This window comes from Rattus rattus, chromosome 10 (assembly GCF_011064425.1).
Source record: "Rattus rattus isolate New Zealand chromosome 10, Rrattus_CSIRO_v1, whole genome shotgun sequence".
In the NCBI taxonomy this organism is placed as follows: Eukaryota; Metazoa; Chordata; class Mammalia; order Rodentia; family Muridae; genus Rattus; species Rattus rattus.
In genome coordinates this window covers 50,260,855-50,288,197 of record NC_046163.1, presented here as the reverse complement: position 1 = coordinate 50,288,197, position 27,343 = coordinate 50,260,855, and the positions used below count along the sequence as shown (strand labels likewise).

Genomic DNA, 27,343 nt, shown 5'->3' with positions numbered 1-27,343 from the left:
AAGATTTAACAAGCAAACAATGTTTATTTTCCCAAATTTACCTTTACTCCTGGCCCATCATTTCCCTATTCCACACTTCTGAATACAAGGTCTTATTTATTTCAATCAGTATCTAAAATGTCACCCTAGCATGGCCTTTATCCCGCACAGCTTTGCTCATCTGGATCTCAGCTAGACTAAGCCCGGCTTGGTGCTCTAACTTGGGCTCGGAGGTGGATTCTTGGGAGAGTTGAGTGGTGTCTGGGGACCTGGAGTGTGACCCGCAGAGGGGTGTGAACTCTGAGGTTCATCCGGGTTGTCTCCTTGGATCACCGGGGAGCTGGGGATTATGGTTGGATTTAGTGCTTGTTGTACAGTCTTTGTGACAGATTTCTTCTGTTTCTTCTGACTGTTGAGATCACCGGGCTGTTGGAGAAAGGTGATCATAGCTCTCATAAGGCCCAGATTGTTCCCAGGAGTCAGTCTCAGAATCCAACTCCCTTTCTTAATACACTCCTGGCAGGCGGAAGGAGGTCAGGGTTTGAACAAGAACAGTTACATTTAACCTCCCTTGGAATTCTTTCTTACTGGGGTTAGGGGTGGGGGACAAGACGACTTCGTTTCGTCCCTTCAGACTTGACTGGGCAGCACGAGACAGATTTGGTTAGAGGTCCCCTCCCCTTGCTGGAACAGTTTTGAGGCTGAAAAGAAATGGAAACAGTGGGAGTTTGGGTTAAACAGGAAGGATAGATACCTTGCCGATGATTTCAGGACGCAGCCCATTACAGGCATTGAGTAGGTCAGGATTCTTGTGTATCCATTCGGTGAGGGAGTCGGCAGCAGCCGTTGTACGGGCGGTCAAGTTCGCCTTAGCAGGTGGTATCTTCAGGGGCATTTGCCAGGTGCCTATGTAGGAACCCCAAGGATTTGCCTACAGGGAAAAGGGTTTGCTCACCAGGTCTTCACGCCGGTAAGTGTCTGCTTGGCAGGACTGGCTGGCTTCGTAGCCATTCCGATGCTTTGCCAATGCTTAGTAAGGAAACATCTGGGAGGATGACTAAGGCATTGGGTTACCAAGGAAAAGGAAAGCCTTTTCTTCAGTCAGTTTCTCCAGTTCAGCTGTTTTTCGGCCCCTTTCCTTCCAACTTAAAGTTTTGCATTCTTAGGCTAAGTGTGACAAAGGAGTTCTGCGCATAAATATTGCCAGCGGAAAACAGTTTATATATTTGTCATTTTCAGGACTTCCATGTGCTAAGCACAGCTCTGTCCTGGTGGATAGAGGGTTGGGGCATCGCAGGTTGGAGTTTAATTTTCTTTGCTCTTTTTGTTGGTTTTGACACAGCATCACTCTATAGACCTTGGCTGTCCTGGAATTCACTATGTAGACCAGGCTGGCCTCAAACTTTCCTGCCTCTGCTTACCGAGTATTAAATCCCCCCTGGGATTAAAGGTGCAGGCCACCATGATTAGCTGGCTCTTCCCTTTTTTGTATGATGGAGGTGGGGAATCTCACCTTGGAACGGGGCACTGAAGGCAAGAGGTGACCTCGATCGTCGGCGATTATCTGAGTGTAACCTTCATGGGTAGCGATTTTCTGTAGTGGAGGTGGAAAGTGTCTGAAGTGAAAGGGGCTGGGGGTAAAAGTTATGGGGGAGAAGCACTTGGATCATTCCAAGGCTAAGGGAGTTAGGTGACAGGGGGAACTCGAGGCCAGTCACCATGAACTGGCCTTGAAGGGGCACTGAGCTCAGAATACCTCTTTTGTTGGCTTGGCAGGAGACCAGTTCTGCAGGTACCTGGGTAAGTAAGCCCTTTCATACTGTGGAGAGAGAGAGGAGGTTCCTGTGAGGCTCAAAGGTTTCCCTGTGAGGTGGTGGCACTGCTCTCTACAGTTATGTGAACTCTAACTCACTGTGACAGGAGTATAGGGGGAGGAAGCCATCTTAAGGGGGGTAGGAGCTAAGGAAATGTGCTACCGAGTATGAGGAAAGCTGAACTAGGCACTGAGTCTGGGAAGAATCCTCAGCTGGAGGGGAGAGGGGAAGGGGGAACGGTTGAGAACAGCACACTGACTCTCGTGTATGAAGATCCCCTGACAAAACCCAACAGTTTGTTTGCCAATCTGAAAACACAGCAAAGAGAGAAGAGATTGTGTCTGGCTTTGCCATGCTGCAAGTCGAACCCAGGATCTTGTGCATACTAGGCAAGTATAATCTGTCTGCTCAGGATGTGTTCTGGGGGTGTAGCTCTGGGTTACAATGCTTATCTCGCATTACAGAGCCCTGGGTCCAATTCTCAGCGCTAGTCGGGGAAAATGGATTCTAAAGAGCAGGCATGAGATAGGTGTGCACAGGGAGGGGGAGGGGACAGGGGGTTATGGACGGGAAACCGGGAGAGGGGATAACATTTGAAATGTAAACAAATAGAACATATCTAATAAAAAGAAGATAGGTATGCATGTGTGTGTGGAGTGGCTTAGACTTTTGTTTTTTAAAATGCAATTGAATGTTAATGCTTGGGGTTTATTACGTTCTACTGAGCACTAAATATAATTTTTAATTTTCACACAGTTGCTAAAACCTCTAAAATTATGTTTGTGACTCAATCTATGTAACAAAATCTATATTGCTACCTTCTTTCAGATAGCCAAAGGGCAGAAAATGCCGGTTTTATTTATTTATTTATTTATTTTCTTGTTTGCTTGTTTATTTAAGGCTGCCCCTGTCTCCCTGGCAAGAATGGTTTTTATTTGTAAAAATAACCCATTTGTGGGCTGGAGAGATGGCTCAGTGGTTAAGAGCACCGACTGCTCTTCCTAAGGTCCAGCAACCACATGGTGGCTCACAACCATCTGTAATGAGATCCGATGCCCTCTTCTGATGTGTCTGAAGACAGCTACAGTGTACTCATATATAAATAATAATAAAAAAAATAACCCATTTGTAAAAGTATTTGTAAAAATAAAACAACCATTTACGTTGCTTTGACAGAAGGTAGTTAGCCAAGATGGCACACACCTGTGAGCCTAACACTTAGCCGAGTGAGGTAGGAGGGTTTTGAGTTAGTGGGCTAGCCTGGGAGAGAAGTATGTAGTAGCAAGACCTTACCTACCCACACACATACACATAAACAAAGAAAAAAGAACAATACTAAACCTTGAATACTAAATAAGGGAGATATTTTCTCCAAAAGAAGTCTAAAAATATATAGACAATATTTTTTTTCCTTCAGACAGTCTTACTACAAGACTCTGGATGGCCTGGAACTCTCTATGTAGACCAGGCTGGCCTCCAACTATCAGTCATTGTTCTGTCTTCTTGTTGGAATTACTGAGATTATAGGCGTGTCCTACCATGCCCGAATTCATGTATACTCTATGTCTCTGTCTCTGTCTGTCTCTGTCTCTCTCCCTCTGTCTCTCTCCCTCTCTTCCTCCTTCCCTCTCTCTCTCTCTCTCTCCTCTCTCTCTGTGTGTTCATGGGGAAGAGGGTTCTCTTGAAGCTCAGGCTAGCCTTGGACTCAGTATATAGCTCAGGATACCCTGAACGCCTGATCCTCCTGCCTCTGGGATCACTGAAGAGCATCTCCACACCTATATTTTGAAATTTTCCAAAACAGATTAGTGATAACTTCCATGTAAATAGATATGACTTTGTTACTTGATTTACAAAGCCTAACGGGTTTACCTCTGGCCTGTAAAAATAAAATCACTGCTTTCTGCCTTGCGTTCTACAAATTTAACACAGATCCTTTTTGCTTGTTCCTGGGCCCTCCCAACCATGAAGTAAAGCACCACCTCAACCCAGTCAGTCTGATGGGAGCAGGTAGGTCAAGGGTAGAATCTGGAACGTAAAATCAAACGTAAAAGGGTGAAGAGCAAGGACTTACCTGGTTGGCACTGTAGTTAGTGGCCATGATCCAGTGCTGTTTACACTTGTTGCCTAGCAACTGCGGGAGGACAGCCTTCTGGGAGTAACTCCCAGTCAGCAGGGGTTGGCTGCCTTCTAGGGTTCACACTGCCCCCTTCCTTTCTCTCTGAAACTTAGGTCCATTTTCATTTTAGACTATAGAGGCCCAAACAAACGTGAGAAAATGAACTGAGAAGTAGCCATGGATCTTCCTGCCTGCCTCTGCTTCTAAAGTCCCTGGACCACTGGGGAGGACGGCTATGCCTGCCTCAGTTGCTAGATTTTGAATTTTTCCAAAACAAAGTAGAGATAACTTTCATGTAAAGAGCTCTTTCTCCAACATAAGTTAACCCTGCTTCAGAATTTCCAGGTTGTCTTTGGATGACATCTTCAACTATTTAAACAAACTTTGTGACCCCCACCCCCTCAGCTGAGTTTGTGAGGCACTGTGGTATAATGAACTAAGCCCCTGGCTTCCTCCACTAAATCCCTCTCATCACATATTGTAGTGATGGCCTGCTTTGTACACGGAAGGATAAAGCGAAGGAGAGGTCTAATGCTGTAAATGCTTATCCTTGGTGCCTCCTGCCTCCTCCATCGCTCTACAGTCTACAGATACAGCTTCCTGGTGTTGGTTAGGATATGGCACATCGGGACCGGGATGGGGAACTAAGCAGGGAGAGCAAGAGAAAGTCCGAGATGAAAACACTAGGTTTGGGAGGATCAACTGATGGTACCAGGGCCCAAGCCTATTAGCTATAAAACCAAGAAACCCTGAGGGACTCATCTACATTTCTGTTAGGTCCATCTATTCGTCAGTTAGGGTGTTAGAACTAGAGGGCTTGTCAGTTATATAGTCTCAAGTTTTAAAAAGAAACAAAGTTGTCCCAAGATACTTCTGAGCCAGCGGTGGCTGTGCACACCTGTAATCACCCCAGTATTCAGCAAGTGGAGGTAGGAGGATCTCAAGTTCAAGGTCAGCCTTGGGTACATAGTAGGACCCTGTCTGGGAAAAAAAAAAAAAAAGGGGGGGGGAGGGACTCACGAGGCTCCCCTCCTTCCTGGGGTACTATAGTTAACCGTTGTTGGGGGGGGGGCCCCCAAGGCCCCACCCTGTATGTTAATTGTTCCTGGCAAGATCGGTTTTTTTTTTTTTTTTCAGTGTTGCAGCCACACTGGCAGGTGGTCCGTGTTCCTGTAAATAACCTCCGGCTTTGTGCAAGCAACTCTGAGCTCAGTGAGACATACACACTCACCCGCACACCAAGGCATGGCGATGCCTTTAACCTCAGCACTTAGGAGGCAGCCAGGTCTACATAGTGAGTTCCAGACCAGCCAGGGACGCAGAGGGAGACCGCATCTCAACAACCAAACTACAAGAGCCAAAGCCCACGCGGAAGTGGGAGGAGGGCAAGGTGGGAAGCAGATGGGGGTCCATCGGGAGGGGGAGGGGCGTAAGAGCATAGGAGGGTGAATTAATCAGAATCCTTCGTGTATGAAAACGTCACAATGAAACCCACTATTATATAGATCACAGATGCTGGTTTAAAGGACATGGAGAGATGGCTCAGTGACGAAGAGTGCTTTCTGTCCTTCCAGTGGAGCCAAGTTTAGCTTCCCAGCACCCATGGCTCACACGCTCCTGTAACTATGGCTAAGTGGAGTCTGACACCCTCTTCTGACACAGCTACCTCAACTCAACACGTAGGATTTAAAAAAAATTTTTTTTCCAAGAAAGCAAGCTGCATGTGGTAGTTTTTACCTGCAAATTGCAGCCTTTGGGATGCTGAAGCAGGAGGATTGCTACAAGTTTGGGTTACTTGAGAGTGCCTCCAAAATTCAGGGGAGTGGGGAGATAACTGTTGGTTCTTTCTCTGCCTAAAATCTTTATCCTATCCAACAGAGCCATTATAATGATACTCCTGAGCCTTCTAGATAATGGCATAAGAACAGCTCTTATTCTAGGCTCTGACAGTTCGTAGCTGGGTACTGTGACATAGGCCAGTAGCCCCGGGTGCTCTGTCCCTGTGGTTCTCATTACTCTAGAGTGATGGAGGGCACAGGAGCTATTTTAGGATCAAGGACTGTCTCTGCTCAAACATCCATTTTGCCCACAAGAGGCAAAGTGACAGCCGTGCACTCATGGCTTCTCTGGAAACTGCTGCCTTCATTGCCAGCTATTAAGGCAGTTTTCCTTGGCCCTGGGCAGTGTGTGAACTCAGACCTAAGTGAGGACAACCATTAATGTGCATCCTGGAGCCAAATTATCTTGGGTGAAATTCTGGCTGTGTTTAGAAAATGAGGCCTTAGAGAAGTCCATCTGCCCGGCTTTGTGACCTTGCATGAGAAATGAAGACTGCCCTACTTGGGAGCATTAACTATGTGTAACATACCCTGGTAGGCACCTGATGCAAAGAGGCTCAAGAATTTTAACCTTGTTATTGGCTTAAGGGTGCCTGGGGTGGGATGGGGTGGGGTGGGGTGAATGTGATGGTGCATACCTTTAATCCCAAAGTTCGGGAGGCAGAGCTGGTGGACCTCTGTGAGTTTGAAGTCAACCTGGTCTACACAGTGAGTTGCAAGTCAGCTGTGGCTACAGTGCTGTGTATCTCAAAACAACAGAAAGAGCATCCAGAGGTGACCAGCAAGATGGCTCGGTGGGTAAAGAACTACTTGCCTGAGAAGCCTCGTGAGCTGAGTGTTGTCCCAAGTGAAAAAGCCAGCTGTATCCGCAGCTCCTCTACCTGGACGGGTATGCACGATAGGCACCCTTGCCTGGTGTGCAAAGCAGGCAGAAGCAGCAAGAAGATCACACACACACACACACACACACACACACACACACACACACACACACACACACACAGGACACACATACAGACACATCACAGTTATACACAAACAGAAAACACACAGAGATGGGGCACTAGAAAGACACACAGGTGTGTTTAAACTACACACACAGGTACACACAAACACCACACACTGGAAGGGCAGAGGGACCTCCAGGGGAAAGGGTGGGGCACAAAGCCACAGGTGTGTTAAACACCAGGGGGGCAAAGCCTCTGGGGCAGAGGACCTGGGGGTAGAACTCTTCTCCCTCAGCACTGCATCTCCTCACTACAGAAACTGATCTTTATTTCCCCTCAGCCAAAGTCATTCGCTCCGAGCTGAGGACCACTCTCCAGAGACTGTGTGAGTTCTGCTCAGAGAGTCTGACAATGTGAGACAGCAGAGAAGAGGAAGGACAGAAAGGATCCTGGCCAATGAAAGGGCTGGGATGTGGCTCCCGTTGGTAGAGGGTAGAGCGCCTGCCTCAGAAGCAGGGAGGTAGAGATACCCAGCACTACAATAAATCCCAGGGCCTTGAGGCAGGAGCACCAACAGTTCAAGGTCATCCTCAGATGTATATTGCCTTTGACCCTGTCTTAAAATAATATGATAAAATAGAAGGGGGCTGACACACTGGGTCAGGGAGGAAAGGTGCTTGCCACACAAGTCTCACAATGTCTTAAAACCAGTCATCAGTTCTTGTATAGATTTCTAAAGACATGATCTGGACATGACAGGGGAGGCTTGTAGTTTGAGCATTCGGGTAGATAAGACAGGAAGATCCCAGATTCAAGGTCATCCTATACAGAGCTATACAGTAGGAACCTTTTCCCTAAAGAAATTAATTAAATAGATAAAGCAAGCCAGTTGTGGCGGCACATACCTTTGATCTGGCACTCTGGAGACAGTCAGGTGGTCCTCTGACTTCAAGGCCAGCCCGGTCTGCAGAGCAAAGCTCAGGACAGCCAGGACTACACAGAAACCCTGTCTTGGGAAAAAGTCAATACTGTTAGAACCAGTTACCAGTTTTCATATCTTTTTTCAAAGATTTTATGTGAGCACATGAAAGAGAACAACAACAACAAAACACACACACACACACACACACACACACACACACACACACACACCACATCTGGCCCTCAAGACAACCAATTTCCTGTGAACCCAGCCAGGGCCTGAAGCTTGGACTATAAAGATTCTGTCTCAAACAAAACAACCATGAAAAAGCCATGCATGGTGTATAACACCTCACTTCATAACCATGTGTGCACCACGGAAAGCGCACATGCCGAACACGGAGGCTTCACCCAAGCTTTCCCAAAGGAATGCCTCTGCCCATGCGTCACTTTGCATGTGCGCATGTCTGTAGCGTACGTCAGGAAACAAGGTTGTAGACTCAAAAAGCCAGCTTTGGCAAACTGCTTTTCATGGACATTTACTTCATCCTTGAACTGCTTATGAAACAGGTCTGGGGATGGAACTTAGTAGAGTAGTTGTGTGGTGTGTTCAGGGGGAGCCCTGGTTTCAATCCCCAGCACCTCAGAAAACAAAGAAAACAGAACCACCACCACCGCAACCCCCGCCCCCACCAAATCCAGCAAGTTGGAGGCAGACCCCAAAAGCTTAGCTCTCCAAAGAACACAAGCATTATGTACTACGGTTTATCTAATTCACAATAGCACAAAGTGAGAAACTTAGACCTCTGCCACAAGACAGGGTCTCTAGACCACGCCGACTCAATTCCTTTTGTAGCTGTGGTCTGGAGATGACCTTCAACTTCTGATCCCCCTGCCTCCACTTTCTGAGTTCTGGAGGCATAGATGTGCATCACCACAACACATTTGAAACACACACTTCTCTTTTCTAAATCAAATGCTTATATTTTGTGTGGCGATTCTGCAGAGGGGCCACACTGACATCCTGTGCGTTGTTCTGACTTTAGCTGTGTGCTGTGATCTTAGCACTTAGCAAGCTGTGGCAGGAGCGCGCGCCTTGAACTTTTTGCCACCCCCAACCCCTGTGGCAAAAGTGAGAAGCTAAAAAAAGAAGGTTTAAGCGGTTGTTAATCAAGACTGAGGCATCTGTAATTTCCCCTCTCAGGCAGTTTGACCTGAGAACCGTTAGCTCTAGTGATATCATCAATCCTCCAACATGTCTCCCAAGGTAGCTCCGAGGAGCCCTGCATGTTACCTCACGGGTCCAGGCGGTACCTAGGTGCTGGAGTGGAGACCTGGACTTTGTAGGTTTTCCATAAAAGCTGAGAGCAGTTTGGTACACAATAAGGCCAGAAATAAAAAAAAAAAAAAAAGCAAGCTTCAGTTCCAAAACTCCTGAGTTCAAAAAAGCAATAGTAATTTTTTTCTGAGACTACAGCACCCCCTGGTGGAACTTCTTATTATCATTCCCTTTAATGTGTGTGTGTGTGTGTGTGTGTGTGTGTGTGTGTGTGTGTGTGTGTGTGTGTAAAAACAATAACAAAAAATAAAACTGGTAGATTTTCCAGACAACTGCTCAAGAAAAAGGATGGAGATGGCACAAACTAAATTAGAGTTAGCGAGGAGGCAGAAAACCAAGAGTGTATATTTGAGATAGGGTATCAGGTAGCTCAGACTGACCTTTGACTTCTTGTGTGGTAATGTGGCCTTTTTCCAGCTCCTCTTGCTTCCGTCTACTGATCATTGGGGTTGGATTTTGAGTGTATGCTGTGATACATTCAGTTTGAACAAAAGAACTGTTTTAAAATAGGAAAACCTTCGTGAAGTGAATTTAAAAAAAAAAAAAAACAAAAACAAAAAAAAAACGAAATCAACGGAACCGGTCTGTTGCATCCACAGTGGGCAGAACAGAGGCTGGGGTTGGGGATTTAGTTCCGTGGTATCCCTAGCAAATGGGCCCTGGGTTTGGTACAGCTCAAAAAAAAAAAAAAAAAAAAAAAAAAAAAAAAAAAAGTCAGAGGCTGGCGTTCAGGCCTGGGTCTGCCATGCTCCCCGGCCTCCTTCCATTCATGGGAGCACCTTTCTCTTCTCTGTTTTCATAAGCTATTTTCTAAAAATTACAGAAATTGCTTTCTCTTCTGGTCCCCGCGGCTTACCGTGCAGACATGGCCAAGTCCAAGAACCACACCACACACAACCAGTCCTGCAAATGGCACAGAAATGGCATCAAGAAACAAAGATATGGTCACAAAGATGTGAATCTCTCTAGGGGGTCGACCCCAAGTTTCTGAGGAACCTGCGCTTTCCCAAGAAGCACAACAAGAAAGGCCTGAAGGAGATGCAGGCCAACACTGCCAAGGCCGTGAGTGCACGCGCAGAGGCCATCAGGGACCCCGTGAAGCCTCAGGCCGTCAAGCCCAAGATGCCAAAGGGCTCCAGCCGCAAACTCAGCCGTCTGGCTTTCATCACTCACCCCAAGCTCGGGAAGAAGATTCAAAGCTACATGGCCACGGGTCGTAGGCTCTGCCAACCAAAGCCCAAGGTTCAAACCGAGTCAGAGGCCAAAGCTCCATCAAAGGCCCAGGCTGCAGCTCCAGCCCAGGCTCCCAAAGGTGCCCAGGCCCCTGTGAAGGCCCCATGGAAAAGGCTCCTGCCAGTGTGAAGACAGACAGACGGCTGTGACACACCCACCTACACACTATTGCAGATGACCAGTGTCCTATGCTGTTTTTACAAATAAACTTGAGGGAAGAAAAAAATTACAGAAATCACTGTTGCATGCCTTTAATCCCACCCAGCATTCAGGAGGCAGAGGCAAGAAGATCTCTATGAGTTCAAGGCCAACCTGACCTACAGAGTGACTTCCAGGACAGCCAGGGCTGTATAGAGAGACCTTGTAACAAAAAGAAAATAAAATTAGTTTCACTGGGCACAGTGGTTACAAGAATACAATGCCAACTGCTCCAGAAGCTAAGGCAGGAAGATCATAAGTTCAAGGCCATACTGGGCCACTTAGCCAAACCTTGTCTCAAAATTTTAAATATTCAAACGAAAGGGTCTATACACATAGCAGAGCAGCAAGGACCTTGTCTGGCATAGAAGCAAGGCCTGGTTTTCCATTGTTCATACCAAAGTTAGAAGAAGAAGAAGAAAAAGAGGGGGGGGAGGAGGAGGAAGAGGAGGAGGAAGAAGAAGAGGAGGAGGAGGAGGAGGAAAAAGAAAGAGGAAGAAGAAGGAGGAGGAGGAGAAGGAGGAAGAAAAAGAAGGAAGAAGGGGGAGAAGAAGAAGGAAGAAGAAGGAGGAGGAAAAAGAAGGAAGAAGAAGGAAGAAGGAGGAGGAAGAAGAGAAGGAAGAAAAGGAGGAGGAGGAGGAGGAAACTAGAGGTTTTTCTTCAAAACAAAACTGTCCTAGATAGTTTCATAGAGGATTCCATTAAACCTTATTTTTAATTCTGTAAGTACCAGGGGTTGTACACGTGAGGCAGCACTCTATCATGGAGATACATTTCCTATCCTTTTAATTTGTTTAGGAATTGCTTTTCCTGGACTAATGAGGTGGCTACATGCTAAAGGCACTCGCCACCAAGCCTGACAACCTGAGTTTGATCCCCAGCTCCTCACAACGGCAGACTAGCCAGGTAACAGTGACCTAGGCCTTAACATTTTACCTAGGCCTTAACATTCCATTTAGGCCTTAATATTTGAGGACTGGAATAGTTGAGGCCAGCTTGGGCTACACAGTGAGACTGTCTCAGCAGAACAAAGAGAATGAGTTTGCTTTACATTTCTTCGTTGATTGGAAGCAATAAGTATACATTTCTTTGGTAACTTTTTTTTTTTTTTTTAAATGCCGGGTTCAGTGGAACAAGCCTGCAATTCAGTCTACTCAGGAGACCGAGGTGGGAAGGTGGTGAGTTCAAGGCTTCCAGTCCAGACATTAGTGAGATCCTGTCTCAAAATAAAAATATAAAAAGGGGGTGCCTGTCTACACATGAGAAACTAGGGTTCAATCCTTAGTAGTGTGTGTGTGTGTGTGTGCGTGTGTGTGTGTGTGTGTGTGTGTGCGTGTGTGTGCGCGTGCGCGTGCACAGGACCACTCCTTGTTACTGGCTAAACTTCATTATCAACTTGACCAAATTTAAAACCACCTAGGAGACACACTTCTAGGAGTATGTGAAGAAGGTGCTGTCAGATTTAACTGAGAAGAGAAGACCTTCCATGAATGTGGATCACGTGGACTGGAGGTCTATCCTGAATACAGTGGAGAACACGGACAGAGTTCCAGTGTTCTTTTCCACTTCCAGACTGCAGATTCGCTGTGACCGGCGACCATAACTCCCTCAGCACGGTGGACTGTACTCTTGAACTGTGAGCCAAGATAAAGTCTTCATTCCATAAGTTGCGTCTGTCCAGTACAGTGATGAGAAAAGTAACTAAGACACAAGCCTGCTGGTATCTTGTACTATTTCAGGATGTTGACAGCAAGGAGCCCATATAACTTTAAAAAATAAATATAAAACCAACCTGGTCCTCGTATTGAGTTCCAGGACACCCAGGACTATATATATAGAGAGAGACCCTTAAAAAATAACCTAAATAAATGAACAAACAAAGAATGACATTTAAAGAACCCCAAAAGTGGGAGGTGGAAGTGAGGGCCCATCATGTTCTTCTCTATGTACAGGGCTAGGTAGCAACACCCTGTTTGAGAAAAGGGTAGAGGTAATATAGTAGGGATAACTTGTCTCTACCCCAAATCAAAATCACTTGGAGACTCAAGATAGCTCAAGGATAGCTGGAATGATCTGGAACTGTTCATTCCATGACTAGAAATTACACTGGTTGTAATGGAGACTACTCTGGTAAATTGTCACATATTGTTTGAGATCACTAGGAACTGGTCCTGGAACTGAGATTGTCCCTTTCCCCTATTTCAGACCCCAGCATGCTTGTCAAAGTGTCCTCCCTCCAAGACCCCTTATCTGTGAATGGGCTGCCCCACTCCTACTGTGACTGGCGGGTTGGGGGACACAGGAGGCACATGGTGTTGGCTGCATCTTAGCCGAGGTGGCAGTCAGGAGTACACACATATGGCCTCTCAGAAGATATCATTCAGAAATGAATTTTATTTAGTTATTTTGCTATCCGGGCGTTTTATTTCCCACATCCAGGATGGCGGGTTCTAAGTGTATCCCAAGAGAACAAGGAGGAAGATGTGTCACTTTGTCTAATGACACTTGTGTCATTTCCTCTTTAGTCAGTTTCTCCCAAGGAGGAGATAGAGACCACATTGTTCAAGTGAGTACACAGAAATAGCACAATGCAGGGCAATGACTGGAAGCTATTCAGTGACTACAGTTCCGTGTCCGGTCTTACTCTTTTGAGATGTCGGTACCCATGCTCAGGTTTGTAAGGTGTGTCCCGTCTTTTCCCTCAGCTCCTCTCTTATCTTTCTGTGTCTGTCCTTAAGTCTGTATTAAACAAGGTGCCATGTACACTTCCCATCAAAGCCGCCACTCAGGAGGTGAGGAGGAGGTGAGGCACCAGTACTTGCTGTTTCTACAGCTCCTGAACACTTCACACACAAAAAAATTGAAGGTTAAGAGAGAGACTAGGGAAAGAATAAGTATACTTAAGTATGCTTATGGACTCCTCAAGGGAGAGCTATACATAAATATTTTAACCTGAGCCATAGATACCTACAGTTTTGCCCCAAAAGGTTGCTTAGGAACACAGGTTTATTGAGTAGTTCTAGAGAAACCACCAGGGTTGCTCAGAGGGTTTCTGGTGAGAGTCCGGGAAAACTGTCTCTTCACAGATGGGAAGGGTTGTAATCCCTTAGGTAAATGTTGCTAATTGTATTTTGTAGTCTGCTACTTTGTGAATTCTTCTTCCTTCCACCCTTGTCCACCCTTTCAACCTCTATAATTATATAGGAGAGGAAAAGAATAAGAAGGAAAGGGAGCGACTTCATGGTTGGACTACTTCCTGTTCATTAAGGGTGGAGTTTCTTGGGACAAGTTTGATCTTTGCCCACAGGATACCTAATTTCTTCTTGTTTCTTTGCACGCAAATACTTAACACACCTGGACCAACAGCTACCAACCAACGACTCACCCCACCACTTGGGGACCTAGCATTTATACACCCTCTGAAAAGTCCCCAGAATTCTAAATGTCACACAATTGCAGAAAGTATCTGCAGCTGGCAAAAACACGCTCCTGCTAGAGCATGAGGCAAAGCATAGTCAGCAGCTGTGGACAGTCTGAAGCTCCATATCCCAGGCCTGGGATTAAAATGAAAACATACTCTTAACAATATTTCTGTGTTGCCTAAATAAACCAGAATTTCAAAATTCTCTCTACACTATTTACAGTTCTTTTGTTTATTTTCTTTCTCTCTTTCTTTCTTTCTTTCTTTCCTTCTTTCTTTCTTTCTTTCTTTTTTTTTTGGAGATAGGGTTTCTTTATGTAGTCCTGTAGATCAGGTCTTGAACTCAGAGATCCACCTGCCTCAGCCTCCTGAATGCTGTGATTGTAGTGGTACAATCCCCCCACTTCAATTCCCCCCTTCACCCACCCACCCACCCACCCTCATAACTCTGGCTGTCTTGGAATTCATTATATAGACCAGGTTGGCCTTGAACTCAGAGATCCACCTTCCTCTGCTTCCCAAGTGCTAGGATTAAAGGTGTCCACTGGCTCTGTAGAACAGATTTTAAGGCAGTGGTTCTCAACCTTCCTAATGCTGCAGCCCTTTAATACAGATCCTCACGCTGTGGTGACTCTGGGCTATCAAATTATTTTCATTGCTACTTCATAACTGTGATTTTTCTACTGCTATAAATCACGATGTAAATGGATATTTGATATGCAGGATATCTGATATGCGACCCCTATGAAAGGGTAATTGGACCTCCGAAGGTGTCTTGATCTACAAGTTGAGAACCGCTGTTTTAAATGATATTCTGACGTAAAAAGGAATTTGTGGACATCGATGTAAATGGCCAGGGCTTGGACCTAGGTCCCATCACCTAATAGGATGGGGTCACAAGCACGCCCATACTTTTCTTAATGTGTAACATTTTGATGATGGTGGTTATCTCCTAAGGTGATTACAAGGATTTGATGGTACTACAAATTAATCTGCTACAAAGGAAATGTAAAACGAGCAATTATGATTTCAGAGTTCCCATTAGTGAATTGAAGATTCTGAAAGTTACTAATGAAAGATAACCTTCCTAAGTTAACTGCTGAACCGTTGAGCGAGGCCGGGGATTGGGGGTGGGGATGGGGGGAATGTGCACCACAGCCATCACACAGCTCAGGAGGCCGAGGCAGGTGGATCTCTGAGTTAGAAGCCTGATCTACATGGCTACACAGAAAAACCCTGTCTCGTAACCCGCTCTCCCCTCAAAAAAGGATTAGGCTGGAGCGACGGGAACTCTGTTGGAAGGAAAGGGAAAGTACCCATTTCCCTTGTGGAGGTTTTCAGAGTCCCTTGGCCACAGCCTCTGTCGCAGAGAGGTCCTGCCCTTTCTCTGCTCTGCTCTCCTCCCGCAAGTGCGTGGCGCCCGAGAGTCACATCCGGTCCCACTGTCCAGAAATGAGCTCAGCCCGCAACCCCCCACCTCCCTTTTACGGTGACTCACGCCTGATTACCCGGAAAGCTCTACTGGGACCGTGGGACCCGGCGTGAAGGCGGCGGGGGGTTGGGAGGTGCGCAGGGGACGAGGCCGAACAGGCTGCGTCCGGGAGAAGGAACCGGAAGCTGGGGATGAGCCGAGTGGCCTGCAAATCCTCAGGTCCCGCATTTTGGTCTCAAAGTGCTGTCAAGAAATGCTTTGCAACCTAGGCCAGCCCCAAACTTGTCTGGGAAGCCACCACTACAGACAACGTCCCTCTGTTTTCGGTTGGCTCCCTTTTTAACCAATGGTTGCAACCGCTAATTTGCTTTGCTCTTGTTAGACCGGTTCATCTGCATAAACCAGCCTCAGTAAATCTTTCATCTCAAGGTGTGTGCTCCATGTTATGTGTATTAGTACACCTCTGTTAATATAAGAAAATACCGTAATAGGTACAAAACGAAGATTATTTAGGCCAAAGATCCAGTATCAGGCGCTCTCGTGAGTTAGTTCTCTGGTGAGGACTTCATGGTGATACAGGAGACATACGTGGAGAGCCAGAGATCGAGAGGGAAATCAGGGGCCGGACTTTTTTTTTTTTTTTTTTAAATAGCAACTTTATCTTGAGAAATTCATGCATGATGTAGCTTACTTATTATGCCCTACTTTTTTTTTTTTTTTTTTTGAGATTGATTTATTTAATGTATATGAGTACACTGTCGCTGTTTCAGACACACTAGAAGAGGGCATCAGATCCCATTACAGATGGTTGGGAGCCACCATGTGGTTGCTGGGATTTGAACTCAGGACCTCTGGAAGAGCAGTCAGTGCTCTTAACCGCCGAGCCATCTCTCCAGCCCCCTACTTTTATTTTTAATTTATTTTCATGTCTATGGATGTTTTGCCTGCATGTGTATGTCTGTGCACCGAACTGGGTGCTTGGTGTTAGGGAGGTCAGAAGAGGGGGTAGGATAGCTTCCCTGTGGGTGCTGAGATCCTCTGGAAGACACCAGCACTCTTAAACACTAACCTCACCAGGGCTACTTCTTAATGCTTCTAACGCAGCCACACTGAGGACCAGTCTTCTAGCACACAAACAATTATCCATAAACCATATCCCATCTACAGTACTGTACGAGGCAACCTATTCATGGCTTAATACATGGATAGGTTGGGAGGGGGTGTTTTGCCTAACACTATGGGTCAAGGTCAGTTAGAGGTTAGTGTATGATTTATGGTCAAGGTCAGATCGCAGTTCTGTCCTCATCCATCTTTAATGGAACTCGGGATAATGGTCAGACTCAACAGCACAGTGCTTACTTCTCCCTGAGTCCCAGGATGTGGTTTTCACTGTGTGCTTTGGAGTGTTGTGCCCTGAAGTTAAGAATAGGCCATCATATACTTGGCATTAAATAAAAATTAAAACAACAACAACAACAACAACAAACTCAGGTGGCTGAGGCAGGGCCAGCATGGACTACAGTATGAGACCCTGTGTTCTATATCGTCCTTCAGTTTTGGATGAGTGAATTCAGTAAGTATAAATTGAGTGAAGGTAAGAATTATCCAGGTAGAGTAACAAATACCTTTAATCCCAATATTGAGGAGGCAGAAGCAAGAAGATCTCTATGAATTTGAGGCCATCCTGTCATATTCAGTTATTTCCAGACTGGTCAGAGTTACAAAATGTGTCTTAAAAAGAAAAAAGCACAGGATGCCCTTCCAGGGGACTAGTCCTGTCCCCAGCACACACACGACAGCTCCAGTGTCTTTAGCTCCAGTTTCAGAGGACCCAACGCCTTCTTCTGGCCTCTGAGCACGTGCACTATATTGCATGTGGTACGCAGACATATATGCAGGCAAAACACCATATGCTTTAAGAATAAATAAAATAAAGGGACTATGGAAGTGTTGTTGAGGCAGCTAAAGTTCCCAGTCCAAAGTTGGAGGCACGCTGTCCTCCTGGGTGAGGTTTCCAAATAAAGGAGCAAAGAGCATGCAGCAGACAGAGGCTCGGGATGCTTGCTGAGGCAATGGTACTGGGGCTCACGGCGGAGAGTTCTGGCTTTCTTAGTCAAGGTTGGGAATCTGAACTTAGGTTCCCATGCTTACGGAGCAAGCACTTTGTAGACTGCCATCTCTCTCTAGCCATGGAAAATATTTTCCCCATAAACATTATTAGTATTATTGTAATTTTTGAGACAGAGTTTCTCTGTGTAGCCCTGGCTGCCCCGAAACTCACTCTATAGAACTCAAAGAGTTCTGCCTGCCACAGTCTCCCCAGTGTTGGGATTAAAGGTGTGAGCTACCACTGCCTGGTGGAAAATAATTTTTTAAATAATTTTTTTAATAAAGAGAAAATATATTGTTTCGAAGCGACTTAGGATCAAGGACCTTAAGATCCCTCATGGCAAGAGACTGTGAAGTGGAAAGAGAGGGAGAACGATTGTCATGTCTGAGAACTGGATGGTTGACATCTTAAAACAAATAGTAAAACCAACCACAGCCAAGACGGGTGTAAATAATAGTTTCTCTGCTGTATGAAGGGTAATGCTACCGCATTATGAAGCAAGATAAAAGATCATCACGGGGTAGGGGGTGGCGGGATAGATCTCAATACAGGTTATAAACTCTGGAGAGGAGGGACTGACGCGAGGCAATCCCTGCTGAAAAGATCAGAGCCCTTCCGGGGGCAGAAGTATGAACTGACGACTCCACGCACTGAGCAGCGGTTTCTGGCTTTCAATGTGTCCGCAGTGCCTTCTGGCAGAAGCTGAACAAAGGCAACAAAAAAAGGGCAACAAAAATAACTGCGGATCTCTTGCTGCAGAAACAAAATCCATCCTAAGCATCACTGCTCCGGGAGGACCTGTTCACCCCCGCCACTCTCCGGTCGTTTGTAACTGTGCTGTTCCATCCCTCCGTGGGACCCAAGAGGGCGTGGGATCTCACTGTAATTCGATCAGATCCTTTTGTGGATTCTAAGGGTAAAATCTTTTAGAACCTTCAATAGGATTGAAAAGAGGTACCGTAATAGGTACCTCCTACAAAAAGGAGAAAGTAGCTGTTTCCGCCCGGTTTCGAACCGGGGACCTTTCGCGTGTGAGGCGAACGTGATAACCACTACACTACGGAAACTAGCTGCCTACTGCGTTTATATAAACTGTACTTAAAGTGAATTGTTTCTTTTCTGGCTCCCATTCTTTACTCAGTCAACTAACACCTAGAATCAAACAGGTTCCTCTCTGAAGCTGTTAAATGATACTCATGCATGGAGACTAGACAGTGCCTCCAAAAAAAACTGCCAGCCAAGTTAAGACTCTAGCCGGGATCCAGAAGCCTCAGGAAGAGCGCCAGGCTTCCGTCAATACCAATAGGTGCAGTTTTCCAGATCCCGTGGGTCTCTAGGAATTGCTTGGCTGACGTGTCTAGGGCACCACCTGGCGCCCAGCATCTGCTGTGCGGCGCGCGCGACTGGAGAAAAACCGAGCAGTCATCAGGCAGGAGGAGACCACCGACCCAAGTGATGGCCCGGGCAGGGAGGAGGCAAGTTCAGGCCTGAAACAATGAAAAAACACCTTATGCTTGTCCTGAACCTAATGCAAAAGGTGTTTTCAGGCTTTCTCGTTCAGTTTTTTGTTTGTTTGTTTGTTTTTAATGAGTTAAAATGTTTATTCGTTCATTTCCTGCAAATGAGGTACTCTTCGGTGACATCCTTGATCTTAGTACTTAACCACTGCACAGCTACATTAACTGCTTTATGTGGTTTCTCGCTGGGTCGGTTTTGCAGAGGCCTGCCTGCTCCCCTAGTTTCTCCTCATCAGCCTTAGGTCTATTTGGTCCTCAGCACGAAGGTCTTCCTCCAACTCGACATTCACAGGCTCTTCACAACTGGGTGCATGCTCCAAGGACAGACTTGGTGCTTGTCTAGGGCTTTGGTAGTTTCGTGAATTCCAGTGCTAGGCCAAGGTGAACGAGAGAGGTCTCCAGACCCTTTTGTAAAGCAGGATCAATGTCTACTATATCTCCAGGAGCAATGACTTCCCCGGCCATGGCAACCGGAGAGAAAGAGTCCTTCCTACGTCTCAAAAAATAAAAATGAAGTAAAATAGCCGTAAGACGCAATGGGAGACTTTTGGGTTTTTTGTTTCTGCAGCAAAACTTTTGAGACCGGCCGGCATTTGTAGGCCAGCCCTACATATTATAAAAGTGAAAGTCTGTGGATGAGTACATTTGATTCGGCTACGCTAAGATGGGAGGAGAAAGGAAATGAGAATCTGGAGTAGGGAGTCCCGGCTAAAGGATGAGTAAGAAGGGAGGAGGTTGAGTTGGAAGTGGTGGTGAGAGAGTTGCAGGGAAGAACTGATTGTGGGAGGCTGTGTAAAATGTGAAAGGACCTCAGGTGTTTCCCAGTGGGTGCTGGGCCAACACTAAAGAACTCATAATGCTAAGCTACTTTTAGGGAAATGCTTCCTCAGGGAATCTTGTTCCAGCACATGCTGATCCCACTCTGTTGGAAACATTTACACTTTAGAGATCACTACAGAGCCAGATGGTAGCACATAACTCTAATCCCAGCACCCAGGAAGCAGGTACAGGCAGATCTTTGAGTTAGTTGGTGGCCAGCCTGGTCTACAGAGCAGGTTCCAGGACAGCCAGGGCTTCATAGAGAAACACACAGAAAAAAAAAAGTCATTTAGAAAGGTTGGATTGACATACATAGTTTCAGTAGGATAGAGGTCCTCTGCAAGTGTCCTGGGAGTGTCTGGTGAATCCTAGTTACACTATCTCCAAACAGCACTGTCCTTTGACAGGTCTTGCCTCAGCAAATCATCACGTGAATCTGCATCACATGACACAACCAGAAATTTCCACTCCTCCCTCCCTCCCTCCCTTCCACGTACTTGGGCCTTTAAGAGTGGGTGTATTTATTTGCTCCGTGTTCACTGGGCTCTAAGAGCAGGTGTATTGCAGAGATTCAGATCACACAAGTAGTTTTACCAGCGCCAGCGCTGTCTCCACAGCTGTCTCTTCTCAGGTGGCCCAATTACAAGGTTCAATCGATATACTTTAGTTATTAACATATTTTAGGAATGGAGTCTTTCTCAATTCATTAGGTCAGAGAGAAAAAAAGAAAGACAGAGAAGAGACCAAAGAAAGAGGACACATTTCTATCCAGTAATGTACTTTATATGTGAGATGAACTACAATGAGTTAAGCAAAAGAAAAGCTCTGAAAAGCATCAGGGTCCCTGACCAGATTGACCTTGACCCACAGTCGGCAACATGACTTCAGGTTGTTTGACAAATAGAGCAGAGGATTGTGGGGTGTCTGGCAGTTATAATATTGACTAGAAGTAAAATCAAAATGCCCTAACCAAGAATTAAAGGCCACCATGGTGACAGTGACGAACCCTAGACACCAGACCACCAGGAAGACATAATGAATGTTTTGGTTCGTTGGTTGGTTGGTTTTGGTTTTCAAGACAGAGTTTCTCTGTATAGCATTGGCTGTCCTGGATCTCTCTTTGTAGACCAGGCTGGCTTTGAACTCACAGACATTCACTTGATTTTGTCTCCCATGTGCTAGGGCCAAAGGTGTTCACTGCCATGCCCAGTTTATAATGAATGCTGTTCCTTAGTACACTCTGAGAAAACTTTTCAGGATCGGTTTCAATATTTTTGTTTGTGTTAGTGTTTCTGAGATGAGGTCTCATGAAGTCTAGGCTAGCCTCCAACTTGATAGGTAGCCAAAGCTGGCCTAGAACTCATGATCCTACTACCACTGCATCCCAAATGCTAGGATTGCATTTGTGTGCCAAGAGCCATCTAAGAGAGGCTAAATACTAGCAGGTGATCTTCCTGATTTGGCTCCACCTTGGATTAAAATCTACGTTGGATTTGCTTCTGCAGGCGAGGCTCATGAGAATTTCACCTTAGGAAAGATTCCTGCTATTAATATGCTTTTCCTGTTATTATTAAACATGTATAACAATCACTAGGTATTAGCTCACCCTTTTGAGCATATCTTTGCACAACTACAAAGATATATTCTCTTAGTGATGCTACATAGACAAATAGATGACTTTTAATTCTTTTTTTTTTTTCAGAGCTGGGGACCGAACCCAGGGCCTTGTGCTTGCTAGGCGAGCACTCTACCACTGAGCTAAATCCCCAACCCCATGACTTTTAATTCTTAATAATAATCCTGTAAGAACTCCTAAAATTATAGAAGTAATCATTAAGCTCTTTTATTAATAGGGCTGATATTCAGTCCTTCCTGATGTCAAAACTGCATTGAGAACTTTGCCACTCTTCAAGCGTCACGAGTTAATTGCTTTTGAAATAGCAAGAAAAGCATCTACAACTCAGAGCACATTACAGGAGGTTGTAAAATCCATTAACCAAAGGTCATAAAAAGAGAACTAATATTTATACAGGAGCAAGGACAGAAGACAGAAGATAAAATATTGATTGGGTTCATCTTTACAAAATGTCACTAATACTTTGTCACAAAAGTTATGGTTTTTAATTCTCCAGGAACTTGCAGAGCTGGTGACAGGTGATGGATGTTTAGCCAGACAATTACTCTTTTTTTTTTTTTTTCTTTTTTCTTTTTTCGGAGCTGGGGACCGAACCCAGGGCCTTGTGCTTGCTAGGCAAGCACTCTACCACTGAGCTAAATCCCCAACCCCCAGACAATTACTCTTAACGGTTATGCATGTAAACATTCTCTGTTGTAAACTTCTTATTCGATTTATGATTTGAATTTATGTGTAAACTTGTGATGAACTTTTTACCATGTGATCAATCAAGTGTTCTGAAAGAGGAATAAGTGCTGAGGACAAAGAGAGAGACGGCCCTTACCCCCCTTTTAACTTACAAGTCCCTTGTCCCACCTTTCTTATAGAACTTTCAAGAACTTAGAAATAAAGGCTAAAATCACTTTTCAACATGTCCCTTTTTCTTCCTGCAACTTCAACTAGCAAGGCTAGGAGATAGAGCCCTGCAGTTCCTGTGAAGATAAAACGGAGGCTACTTTATTTAATCCCCTGCTGTTTTATGATGGAGGTGCTAAACAGTTTCTCACATCAGAGGAACTCAGAAGACAGATCAGCTACTGAAGTTACTTAGACTTAAGATAGGTACACATTTTATTTTTTATTTTTTATTTATTTATTTTTTTTTGAGCTGGGGACCGAACCCAGGGCCTTACGCTTGCTAGGCAAGTGCTCTACCACTGAGCTAAATCCCCAACCCCCTACACATTTTATTATTAAGCAGCAACTTTAAATCTCTCACCCCCACCGATGCTCTTCCCCGTTGTCATTGACTTTCCTTCAAGAGGGAGCCAGAAAGAAAGAAGAATAGGCAGGGCATGGCCCCTGGCATTTGTGGGCTATGGTGCCCTTCTTCAAGTATGTTCTAGAAGCCTTTACATATGCCTGAATATTTGGGAGAAGATTCATGTGTCTCTGAGTACACTGGCTGCCTCCTAGGTCAGAGCATAGGTGGAGGCTTCATTGACAGAAAATGGAAGGAAGACTATTACAAATAACAGAAGGGAAGGGAAGAGTCCATCTTGCAGGACTTTTGTCTGATGGTATCTGCTCTTTGGGGTCCTCATTTTGTATTGAAGGGCCCTGCCCTGTGTGAAATGTGTCTGAAATCTTGTACATTCCTACTGTTGGCCTATTTCATATCAGTTTAGTTCTAAGACCTCTAAGGAAAGCTAAGAGGCTGAGTTTGTGCTGCCTCTAAATCCTTTCAACTGGAAAAATATCATTGGGTTTTCCTTAGTTGTTCTGCATCCGCTGTGAAAGATGAATGGGGTGAGCCGAACATGGCAGCCAGCACTTAGGAAATAGAAGCAAGGCAACAGATAATTGCCCTGGGCTTGAGGCCTGCTGGGTCTACACCCAGAGTTCTCACCCAGCCAGGGCTTCACAGTGAGTGGGTGTAGGAATAAGAGAGTAATAGAGGGAGCGAATACAAGCAAAATAACATATGTTTGTGTGCATATATACACATATCATATGTTATATAATAAGATATATCAGAGTGTTGTGATGGCTATTTTTGGTTGTTAACTTAGAATTCACTAAAATCCCAGTGGCTGGGTACACCTGTGAGGGATTTTCTTAATGAAGTCATTTCAAATGGGACGATCTTTTAATTCAGATCCGTTGGGGTGGGAAGATCTACCTTAATCTGAACCATGCCATCTACTAATGACCTACATAAGGACATGGACGAAGGAATCTCCCTCTCTGTCCCCCCTTTCCCCTTCTTCCTCCACCCCCTCCCCCTTCTTCCTCCATCCCCCTTTCTGGCTTCTTCTTCCATCCACCTTTCCTCTTCTCTCTCCCCCTTTTCCCTCCTCTCAATTTCTCTATCTCCCCCTATGCCCCCTCCCTCCGTCCCTCCGTCCCTCCCTCCCTCCCTCTCTCCCTCTCCCTTTGCACACTTGCCCTCTCTCTGGCTGTCAAGTCCTTTACTGTCATTAGAGCCTACTTTGAGATTCTGTCATATATAGAAGACCAGCTGAGACACCCAGCCTCTTGGACCAAGCAACTACTGTATCCTTGGACGTTCTGTTGGTAGACAGCTACTGAGGGAGTATTTGGACCACAGTTATAAGTCACTCTAGTAAACCCCTTCTCTCTATATGTAGTGATTCATTCTATAAATTATGCTCCTGTAGAGAACCCCGACTAATACTACAGAATTGAGATAGGAAAGGAAGAAGAAAGGTGAGTGCAGCCCCGGGTTTGGCCTAGACTCCAAGCGTGTGGGGAGGCAGGTAGGAATGCCTTCAGCGAGGGAACCACACTACAATATTCCGGATTAGAAGTAGAGCGTGTGGATCATAAAGTCCCGTGGCAGTGCATGCATGCCTTTAGTCCCAGCACTTGGGAGGTAGAGGCAGGCAGATCTCTGTGAGTTTGAGGCCAGCCCGGTGAGTTCCAGGACAGCCAGGGCTACACAGAGAACTGTGTCCTAAGAAAGAACGACGACAACCCAAAGGCTACAGAATAAATAAATCCTCCCTCTCACGCCCCTGAGGTAATAGCCAAATAAGCCAACGAATTGCACCACGAAGGCAGCACCAATGCAGATCTTTCTAAAGATCGTATTCACGAGGGGCTCACGAGGCCTCACCTCTAACTAAGGAGCTGTGCAGAGAGAATCTCTTATGTTCTGTGTGGAAGCACCGTCTGTCGTTAACAAGCTGATGGCGTCTTATCAAAAGGCTGCAAATAGGAGAGAGAGAGAGAGAGAGAGAGAGAGAGAGAGAGAGAGAGAGAGAAAGCCCGCCTCTTGGAGACATTCTTAGAGATAGCCTGATGTTCTTGGAACTCAGTGGCATAACAGTAAGAACACCAAACAGCTCCACATGTCCTCCAACCTCTTGCTGTTTCCCTCTTCCCAGCTAGAAATTATTGAAAACTAAGCTCGCTGCTGACTGCAATGGGGGAACGGACGTGTTGGGAAAATAGCTCTCTGCTCATTTGAACCAGAATCTGTGCTGAAGACGTTGGCACGATGCCTCTGCTTTTGTAAACTTCTATTTGAAAACAAATAGGTTTATGAGCCTTATTTCAAAATCAAAGCTAAAGCACACTGAAGCAGTCTGTGGATGACTCTTAACCATAAGAAGACAAAGTTTTAAAAATGCCATAGAGGGTAAAACAATATCTGAGAAGGAAGGAGGTTGAGCAGGTTGAACACACAATCTCCATCCCCCAAGACCAGCCCCATACAATCATTCAAAACTATCCCTGAGGGGTCTCAGGGCATTCAGTGAACACAGATATAATCCTAGCCCTGTGGTGGCTAAGCAGGGCTAGCACCAGTTATAGGCTAGCCGGGGCCATATATTAAAATTTGTCTGGAAAAAAAAAACTTTTTAAATTTACAACAGGCCGGGCATTCCCCAGAGAGGGTCCCAAATTTATAATTACTTTACCTCAATTTAATTTTAACACTGAAACACATAATTGAACGGATAAAACCCAGAGCCTTGACCAAGCTTAAAACAAACAAACAAACAAACAAACAAACAAACAAATGCTATACTGATTATCCCGAATCTTCTGCCAGATATTCTGAATCAAAAAAAGGTTTTAGCAATGGATGTAATTTCCCCTTGGCTTTTAGGAATTCCAAAGCCATTCGTCATTTGGAGATCTCTTCTACTATGGAAAATTCAACAAAAACTTGTGATATTCCCACTGGTAACTTAGAAGTTCCTGGTTAAAGAAACTGAGGACATCCATTGTACTTAGTAGGTTTGACAAATCTGGATGTCACCCCTGATGGGGCTAAATGTTCAAATGATAAAATGATCTTGAAAAATGTCCATCCTGGGCAGCTGGGTACTGTTACTATACAATGTTTTCCACCCTCTTTAGTACAACTACTGAGATCCCCTGTGGGTTTTCAAAAGATCTAGAATCATTTAGCTGGAGTTCAAGAATCAAGAGCCTAGAAGATTCAAGTCAATTTGCTTGTCTAAGGGTAGGTTTTGGGCTGCAGCATCCAGGTAGATGAGGTGATGAACAGGGGAGGCAGCCTAGGGGACTTCTTTCAGAGCTAAGAGCGGGTAACGAGTCTGACGGAGCTGGGAACTCTGCGAGGTGCGTGTGTTCCGCGTGTGATGGTGGCTGGGCACCGAGTGAAGCAGAAAGGCTGAGACGTGAGAAAGTAAATTTCGGGACTCCGAAAAGTAAGAGCAGGAACTAGGTGTGCATCTGAGGGCAAATGTGTTAAAAAGGACAGGAATGCAGAGTCATTGAAGAGTTTTAAACATAAGCATGGTTCGGTGGTGCTGTGCATTATGAGGACCATTAAACAGTAAAAGGTTTTTACAAAGGATGCTGAAATGATGGGTAAGAATAAGGTTTTAAAAAAGACAGCTTCCCTGACCGGGAATCGAACCCGGGCCGCGGCGGTGAGAGCGCCGAATCCTAACCACTAGACCACCAGGGAGGGACGGCAGCTATCTCCCGCTTAGAATACCTAGGACTAATCTGAAGTTCAGTACTACTTATTATTTGGCTCTTTGATAGGTAACTATAAGCAGAAGACTCCAAAAAACACCTGCATCTGGTACTTATCCTCCCGCTGACCACATTCTCAAAATATCTCAAGCCTCCGTTAGGTCACGCAGTCACGAGACAAGCTAAGAGGCTCCAAAAGGGCCACTCTGGATCCCAAATTCAATTAAAAAAAAAAAAAGGCACACCATGCGTTGGCCGGGAATCGAACCCGGGTCAACTGCTTGGAAGGCAGCTATATTCACCACTATACCACCAACGCAACGCTAGTGTTCGCCCTTCCGGACCTCCTGGTTTCCTAGTTGCTACAATCCCACCCGTAAGAACAAGCCAAGAGGGGCTAAGGCACAGGGACCGCTCCGGAAAGGCCACCACCCAGACTCTCCTGGCACACCGCTCAGACCCAGAGAGTCGCACGCCGCCCATTCTGACACATCTGGACTGGACCCCAGCATCGGGTTCGAGGTGGAGGGCGCGGTAGGGGAGGCGGGGAGACAGGGAGGCGTGGAGGCGGGTTCATGGGCGCCAGGGCTCTGGGCCAGTTGTCAGAAAAAAGGATTGAGGGCTCAGGAAAGCTTTGCCGGAGGACATCGTGTTGGGCTGGATCATCTGGGTCTTCGTCTGGGATGTGAGTCAAAGGACAGTGCTCTTGCCATCTATCTGGCAAAAAAAAAAAAAAAAAGTCTCTTTATGTCTCCCCGTCGGGGAATCGAACCCCGGTCTCCCGCGTGACAGGCGGGGATACTCACCACTATACTAACGAGGACGACATTTGTGTTAGCATCTGGACGCCGGCCCCTCTCCGACGCCCATCAGGACCGCCAGCCTCGGTCTCACCCATCGCCCAGTTCTGCACTGCACCGCAACCCCAAAGCCTCCTGGACCTGGCGACAACACCAGGACAACACTTGCGTGCAACCCTCCGGTGGTTGCCTCCCGGAGACTCTTCCGGAGAAGATCTTGGCTTGGGCTGGAAAGCTTGAGTTGTTGCTGAACTAGTCCCT

General features: G+C 45.8%; 1 protein-coding gene, 4 non-coding genes and 1 pseudogene across 6 annotated transcripts; 1 reads left to right on the top strand and 5 right to left on the bottom strand.

Annotated features, from left to right (window-relative positions):
- On the bottom strand, window positions 1-15,503 carry Cfap126 (cilia and flagella associated protein 126). 2 transcript variants are annotated; one of them, XM_032915426.1, is made up of 6 exons: window positions 15,308-15,503; window positions 3,868-4,014; window positions 1,736-1,798; window positions 1,493-1,573; window positions 734-910; window positions 1-405 (listed from the first exon to the last, which is right to left on the bottom strand). In XM_032915426.1, exons 2-6 carry the CDS (start codon window positions 3,892-3,894, stop codon window positions 196-198), a joined length of 558 nt encoding a protein of 185 aa, XP_032771317.1. In that variant the 5' UTR covers window positions 3,895-4,014; window positions 15,308-15,503; the 3' UTR covers window positions 1-195. The 2 variants fall into 2 exon arrangements, with proteins under 2 accessions (XP_032771317.1, XP_032771318.1); XM_032915427.1 differs by lacking the exons at window positions 1,493-1,573; window positions 15,308-15,503 and having other exon boundaries at window positions 3,868-3,907.
- LOC116910909 lies at window positions 9,823-27,338 on the top strand (annotated as a pseudogene).
- Window positions 18,346-18,418, bottom strand: Trnav-cac. The gene has a single exon. It is a non-coding gene; the product is annotated as a tRNA-Val (tRNA).
- Trnae-cuc lies at window positions 26,200-26,271 on the bottom strand. Its single transcript has one exon. It is a non-coding gene; the product is annotated as a tRNA-Glu (tRNA).
- Trnag-ucc lies at window positions 26,530-26,601 on the bottom strand. Its single transcript has one exon. It is a non-coding gene; the product is annotated as a tRNA-Gly (tRNA).
- Trnad-guc lies at window positions 27,034-27,105 on the bottom strand. The gene has a single exon. It is a non-coding gene; the product is annotated as a tRNA-Asp (tRNA).
- Window positions 27,339-27,343: the final 5 nt, after the last annotated feature.

Excerpts from the sequence above, each read along its gene's own strand:
- Cfap126 (XM_032915426.1), bottom strand. The coding sequence starts at position 3,894 with ATGGCCACTAACTACAGTGCCAACCAG. Across the intron at positions 1,799-3,867 it reads CTAACTACAGTGCCAACCAG|TATGAAAGGGCTTACTTACC; the intron begins GTAAGTCCTTGC and ends CTCTCTCCACAG. Across the intron at positions 1,574-1,735 it reads CTGCCAAGCCAACAAAAGAG|AAAATCGCTACCCATGAAGG; the intron begins GTATTCTGAGCT and ends CCTCCACTACAG.